The sequence below is a fragment of the Salvelinus alpinus genome, chromosome 38, assembly GCF_045679555.1.
Source record: "Salvelinus alpinus chromosome 38, SLU_Salpinus.1, whole genome shotgun sequence".
Classification (NCBI taxonomy): Eukaryota; Metazoa; Chordata; class Actinopteri; order Salmoniformes; family Salmonidae; genus Salvelinus; species Salvelinus alpinus.
This window is the reverse complement of record NC_092123.1, coordinates 1,675,001-1,682,500: the sequence shown is the minus strand read 5'-3', so window position 1 is coordinate 1,682,500 and position 7,500 is coordinate 1,675,001. Positions and strand designations below refer to the sequence as shown.

The window sequence follows — 7,500 nt, the reverse complement described above, 5'->3', positions numbered from 1 at the left end:
GGGGGGGGAAGAGAGAGAGAGGGAGAAGAGAGATAGAGGGAGGAGAGAGGGGAAGAAGAGAGGAAGGGAGGAAGGGGGAGAGAGGTAGAAGAGAGAGAGAGGGAGAAGAGAGAGATAGAGAAGAAGAGAGATAAAGGGGGAGAGAGAGAAGAGGGGAGAGAGTGGATTTCTAGAAGAATATAGTGAGAGAGAGAAGAGGGAAGAGATTTAGCCGAAGCTAATAGACTAGTATAATCTGTGAAAGCGGCCCTCTCGAGTGTGTGTGTGTGTGTGTGTCGAGGATACTCTTTGTAGTGACTGAGCAGTACCCCCTCGTATGCACATGCACACGTAGTACACACACACACATACACACACACATACACACACATTTAGAGTGCATTGATCTTCCTGCGTAATGACCAACAAATCAATGTGACACACAATTACTAGTATAGCGTGTGTGTGTGTGTGTGTGTGTGTGTGTGTGTGTGTGTGTGTGTGTGTGTGTGTGTGTGTGTGTGTGTGTGTGTGTGTGTGTGTGTGTGTGTGTGTGTGTGTGTGTGTGTGTGTGTGTGTGTGTGTGTGTGTGTGGTGTGTGTGTGTGTGTCTTCCCTCCCTCTCTCTCTATGTTATCCAGTGTGATGTTCTCACAGACACAGAGATGGAAGCCAATCCAGTTATCTGATGGAATTAGTCACTTTACTACTTTACTCTTCCCAGTAAGACCATATAATCCTATATTAGAGCGTGAGAGAGACAGAGAGGGGAGAGACAGAGAGAAAGAGAGAGACAGACAGAGAGGGGAGAGACAGAGAGAAAGAGAGAGACAGACAGAGAGGGGAGAGACAGAGAGAAAGAGAGAGACAGACAGAGAGGGTAGAGACAGAGAGAAAGAGAGAGACAGACAGAAAGAGAGAGACAGACAGAGAGGGGGAGAGACAGAGAGAGAGACAGAGAGGGGGAGAGACAGAGAGAGAGACAGAGAGAGAGAGAGAGGAAGACAGACAGAGGGGAGAGACAGAGAGAGAGACAGACAGAGATGGGGAGAGACAGCAAGAGAGAGAGCGAGACAGACAGACAGAGAGGGGGAGAGACAGAGAGAGAGAGAGAGACAGAGAGGGAGAAAGAGAGAGAGAAAGAGAGACATAGACAGAGAGGGGAGAGACAGAGAGAGAGAGAGAGAGAGAGAGAGAGAGAGAGAGAGAGAGAGAGAGAGAGAGAGAGAGAGAGAGAGACACAGACAGACAGAGAGGGGGGAGAGAGAGAGAGAGACAGACAGAGAGACAGACAGAGAGGGAGAGAGATATTGAATGTAAAAGGTTTGGTGATGTGGCATTACACTACTACCTCCCGACACACAATTTCTACAAGCTGGGTTTGCTCTGTGTGTGTGTGTGTGTGTGTGTGTGTGTGTGTGTGTGTGTGTGTGTGTGTGTGTGTGTGTGTGTGTGTGTGTGTGTGTGTGTGTGTGTGTGTGTGTGTGTGTGTGTGTGTGTGTGTGTGTTATCTCCATATGTATGCAGCTGTGTGAGCCATGAATAACATGCGTGTGAACCCATAAAACAACACATGGACAAGCATTTCTCTCTCATACACACACACACATAAGGCTCACACAGAGGCGTTCCTCTCCCATGCTGGGAAGAAGAGGAAAACGGGAGGGGTAGAGACATGGATATATAAAGATTATAGGGATGAAGACAGGAAAATAAGATGAGAGAGATGAGGGCAGGACAGAGAGATATGGAGAGAGATGAGGGCAGGACAGAGATATATGGAGAGAGATGTGGGAAGGACAGAGAGATATGGAGAGAGATGTGGGAAGGACAGAGAGATATGGAGAGAGATGTGGCGAGGACAGAGAGATATGGAGAGAGATGTGGCGAGGACAGAGAGATATGGAGAGAGATGTGGGAAGGACAGAGAGATATGGAGAGAGATGAGGGGAGGACAGAGATATATGGAGAGAGATGAGGGGAGGACAGAGAGATATGGAGAGAGATGAGGGGAGGACAGAGATATATGGAGAGAGATGAGGGGAGGACAGAGAGATATGGAGAGAGATGTGGGAAGGACAGAGAGATATGGAGAGAGATGAGGGGAGGACAGAGATATATGGAGAGAGATGAGGGGAGGACAGAGATATATGGAGAGAGATGAGGGGAGGACAGAGAGATATGGAGAGAGATGTGGGAAGGACAGAGAGATATGGAGAGAGATGAGGGGAGGACAGAGAGATATGGAGAGAGATGTGGGGAGGACAGAGAGATATGGAGAGAGATGAGGGGAGGACAGAGAGATATGGAGAGAGATGTGGGGAGGACAGAGATATATGGAGAGAGATGAGGGGAGGACAGAGAGATATGGAGAGAGATGAGGGGAGGACAGAGAGATATGGAGAGAGATGAGGGGATCACAGAGATATGTGGGGAGAGATGTGGGAAGGACAGAGAGATATGGAGAGAGATGAGAGGAGGACAGAGAGATATGGAGAGAGATGTGGGAAGGACAGAGAGATATGGAGAGAGATGTGGCGAGGACAGAGAGATATGGAGAGAGATGTGGGAAGGACAGAGAGATATGGAGAGAGATGAGGGGAGGACAGAGAGATATGGAGAGAGATGTGGGAAGGACAGAGAGATATGGAGAGAGATGTGGGGAGGACAGAGAGATATGGAGAGAGATGAGAGGATGACAGAGAGATATGGAGAGAGATGAGAGGATGACAGAGAGATATGGAGAGAGATGTGGGGAGGACAGAGAGATATGGAGAGAGATGAGGGGATGACATAGATATATGGAGAGAGATGAGGGGAGGACAGAGAGATATGGAGAGAGATGAGGGGAGGACAGAGAGATATGGAGAGAGATGAGGGGATGACATAGATATATGGAGAGAGATGAGGGGAGGACAGAGAGATATGGAGAGAGATGAGGGGAGGACAGAGAGATATGGAGAGAGATGAGGGGAGGACAGAGAGATATGGAGAGAGATGTGGGAAGGACAGAGAGATATGGAGAGAGATGAGGGGAGGACAGAGAGATATGGAGAGAGATGAGGGGATGACATAGATATATGGAGAGAGATGAGGGGAGGACAGAGAGATATGGAGAGAGATGAGGGGAGGACAGAGAGATATGGAGAGAGATGAGGGGAGGACAGAGAGATATGGAGAGAGATGAGGGGAGGACAGAGAGATATGGAGAGAGATGAGGGGATGACAGAGAGATATGGAGAGAGATGAGGGGAGGACAGAGAGATATGGAGAGAGATGAGGGGAGGACAGAGAGATATGGAGAGAGATGAGGGGAGGACAGAGATATATGGAGAGAGATGAGGGGAGGACAGAGAGATATGGAGAGAGATGAGGGGATGACAGAGAGATATGGAGAGAGATGAGGGGAGGACAGAGAGATATGGAGAGAGATGAGGGGAGGACAGAGAGATATGGAGAGAGATGAGGGGAGGACAGAAGGCTATGGAGTGTGTGTGTGTGTGTGTGTGTGTGTGTGTGTGTGTGTGTGTGTGTGTGTGTGTGTGTGTGTGTGTGTGTGTGTGTGTGTGTGTGTGTGTGTGTGTGTGTGTGTGTGTGTGTGTGGCTGTGCTGACCTCTATGGCTTGTATAAAGAGAGTGAATAGATAAATAGATATGGGACATGGGAAGTCACAGTCGTACACTTAACGTAAGTACCATGTGTCAGGACCTCCACTGAGGAACTAATTGTGTGCGTCTGTGCATACCTTTGTGTCTACAGATGTTGGATCTTAATTTGAGCCAGTTTCACACACACACACACACACACACACACACACACACACACACACACACACACACACACACACACACACACACACACACACACTCAGGGTATGATTGTTCCCTATGACTGCATCCACCTCAGACTGGACACTGTACAATCCCCTTCAAATACCAACCAGACGTCTGGAAACCAACTGAGTTGCCATATGAACATCCTGGGATTCTATAGGACTCTACTTCTATTGTCAGATGAGACGTCAGCCATCCGTGGAATGAATGAAGGAGCTTTTCATGGAAATAACATGTCAAACATGACCACTGTTAGATGAAAGGACTGGTAGGTGTACATGGCCTACCAGACCAGGCATCCTGGAGAAAATGATCTCTCTCTCCTTGCTTCGGTCTCTTCTTCTTTTCCGCTCCCTTCCCCTCTTCTCTCCAGTTGCCATGGAAACTGATGACATAGATGTGGGGGCTTGGCTCTTTCACATGCAGAAGGAAAGAGAGAGAGAGAGAGAGAGAGAGGAGAGAGAGAGAGAGAGAGAGAGAGAGAGAGAGAGAGAGAGAGAGAGAAAGAAAGAAAGAAAGAGAGAGAGAGAAAGAAAGAAAGAGAGAGAGAGAGAGAGAGAGAGAGAGAGAGAGAGAGAGAGAGAGAGAGAGAGAGAGAGAGAGATAACACTACATGACCAAAAGTAAGTGGACACCTGCTCATCTCATTCCAAAATCATGGGCATTAATATGGAGTTGGTCCCCCTGATGTTGGGCGATTAGGCCTGGCTTGCAGTCAGCGTTCCAATTCAGCCCAAAGGTGTTCTATGGGGTTGAGGTCAGCACTCTGTACAGGCCAGTCAAGTTCTTCCACATTGATCTCGACATACCATTTGAACCTCGCTTTGTGCATCGTCATGCTGAAACAGGAAAGGACCTTCCCCAAACTGTTACCACAAAGTTGGAAGCACAGAATCATCTAGAAGGTCATTGTATGCGGTAGCTTTAAGATTTCCCTTCACTGGAACTAAGGTGCCTAGCCTGAACCATGAAAAACAGCCCCTCAGCTGTCGTACTGCCAGACGGTGAAGCGTGATTCATCACTCCAGAGAACACGTTTCTACTGCTCCAGAGTCCAATGGCGGCGAGCAATACACCACTCCAGCCGACGCTTGGCATTGTGCATGGTGATCTTAGGCTTGTGTACAGCTGCTCAGCCATGGAAACCCATTTCATGAAGCACCTGACCAACAGGTCTTGTGCACTCGGCGGTCCCGTTCTGTGAGCTTGTGTGGCCTACCACTTCGCGGCTAAGCCGTTGTTGCTCCTTCTACTTTACAATAACAGCACTTACAGTTGACCGGGGCAGCTCTAGCAGGGCAGGAATTTGACGAACTGACTTGTTGGAAAGGGGCATCCTATGATGGTGCCACGTTGAAAGTCACTGAGCTCTTCAGTAAGGTCATTTTAGTGTCAAGGTTTGTCTATGGAGATTACATGGCTGTGTGCTCGATTTTATACAGGTCAGCAACGGGTGTGGCTGAAATAGCCGAATCCACTCATTTGAAGGGGTGTTCATACTTTTGTATATATAGTGTAGATGAAATGAGATTAGTTTAGTTTATTAGTGACATGCACAGGGTGGCAGATGTAATGGCGGGGTTCAGAACAGGTCAAAGAATGAGAAGTGAATGAGAGGGTGTAGAATGTCTATAGAAGGAGAAGCAGGGGGACAGATGTAATGGCAGGGTACAGAACAGGTCAAAGAATGAGAAGTGAATGAGAGGGTGTAGAATGTCTATAGAAGGAGAAGCAGGGGGACAGATGTATTTGTTGCATCGTAATGTCCCTGAAAAGAGAAACTAGTCTGCTCATCTCTCTGTGTCTGTGTTAAGGACATGGTATACATGGGTATTTACCAACCCATTGTACTATGAGCCAACGCAACAACAATAAACCAGTGGAAGGGCCTTAGAAACACACACTCAATACACCAGTGGAAGGGCCTTAGCAACACACCCTCAATACACCAGTGGAAGGGCCTTAGAAACACACCCTCAATACACCATAGGAAGGGCCTTAGCAACACACCCTCAATACACCAGTGGAAGGGCCTTAGCAACACACCCTCAATACACCAGTGGAAGGGCCTTAGCAACACACCCTCAATACACCAGTGGAAGGGCCTTAGCAACACACCCTCAATACACCAGTGGAAGGGCCTTAGCAACACACCCTCAATACACCAGTGGAAGGGCCTTAGCAACACACCCTCAATACACCATAGGAAGGGCCTTAGCAACACACCCTCAATACACCAGTGGAAGGGCCATAGCAACACACCCTCAATACACCATTGGAAGGGTCTTAGCAACACACCCTCAATAGACCAGTGGAAGGGCCTTAGCAACACACCCTCAATACACCAGTGGAAGGGCCTTAGCAACACACCCTCAATACACCAGTAGAAGGGCCATAGCAACACACCCTCAATACACCATTGGAAGGGCCTTAGCAACACACCCTCAATACACCAGTGGAAGGGCCTTAGCAACACACCCTCAATACACCAGTGGAAGGGCCTTAGCAACACACCCTCAATACACCAGTGGAAGGGCCTTAGCAACACACCCTCAATACACCAGTGGAAGGGCCTTAGCAACACACCCTCAATACACCATAGGAAGGGCCTTAGCAACACACCCTCAATACACCAGTGGAAGGGCCATAGCAACACACCCTCAATACACCATTGGAAGGGTCTTAGCAACACACCCTCAATAGACCAGTGGAAGGGCCTTAGCAACACACCCTCAATACACCAGTGGAAGGGCCTTAGCAACACACCCTCAATACACCAGTAGAAGGGCCATAGCAACACACCCTCAATACACCATTGGAAGGGCCTTAGCAACACACCCTCAATACACCAGTGGAAGGGCCATAGCAACACACCCTCAATACACTAGTAGAAGTGCCATAGCAACACACCCTCAATACACCAGTGGTGATCATTTCCTGTTCAAGGAATTGCAAGAACTGAAAATACCTCTCTTTCTCAATTCATGAATTGCAATTGAATTTAAATGAGACTAAATGTCATTAACTCCAACTGTGCAATATTTACCTTTGCATCTGTAATATGTATCCCCTCTCTCTCTCTCTCTCTCTCTCTCTCTCTCTCTCTCTCTCTCTCTCTCTCTCTCTCTCTCTCTCTCTCTCCCCCTCCTCTCTTTCTCTCACTCTCTCCTCCTCTCTCTCTCTCTCTCCCCCTCCTCTCTCTCTCTCTCTCTCTCTCTCTCTCTCTCTCTCTCTCTCTCTCTCTCTCTCTCTCTCCCCCCTCCTCTTTTTCTCTCACTCCCTCCTCCTCTCTCTCTCTCTCTCTCTCCCCCTCCCCTCTCTCTCTCCACTCCTCTCTCTCCCCCCCCCCCCCTCCTCTCTAGGTGTTGTATCTCCAGCAGGCTGAGGTGACTAGAGAGAGAGTGTATGCTATGCATCAGTCCAGTATAGATGGAGTGGAGGACATGTCCACTCTGGCAGAACTACACGAAGCTGCCATCATGCACAACCTCTACCAGCGCTACCAGAAGGACAGCATCTATGTAAGTTACACACTAACACACACACACACACACACACATGCGTGTGCTATACAATGAATACCTCCCCTCCTCTTCCGGTAATCTCCTGGCTAAAGGCTTTTGACGGGAAACACAAATCAACTTATATCATCTCTTCTTGTGAGTGTGTGTGTGTGTGTGTGTGTGTG

At 48.5% G+C, this 7,500-nt stretch overlaps 1 protein-coding gene across 2 annotated transcripts in view; it reads left to right on the top strand.

Moving 5' to 3' along the window:
* LOC139566530 (unconventional myosin-X-like) overlaps window positions 1-7,500 on the top strand; it is a 64,592-nt gene that overhangs the window by 26,491 nt on the left and 30,601 nt on the right. For both annotated transcript variants that reach the window (XM_071387847.1, XM_071387846.1), the window contains exon 3: window positions 7,175-7,333. In XM_071387847.1, coding sequence (XP_071243948.1) covers window positions 7,175-7,333 — 159 coding nt within the window. The remainder of the gene's footprint in view (window positions 1-7,174; window positions 7,334-7,500) is intronic.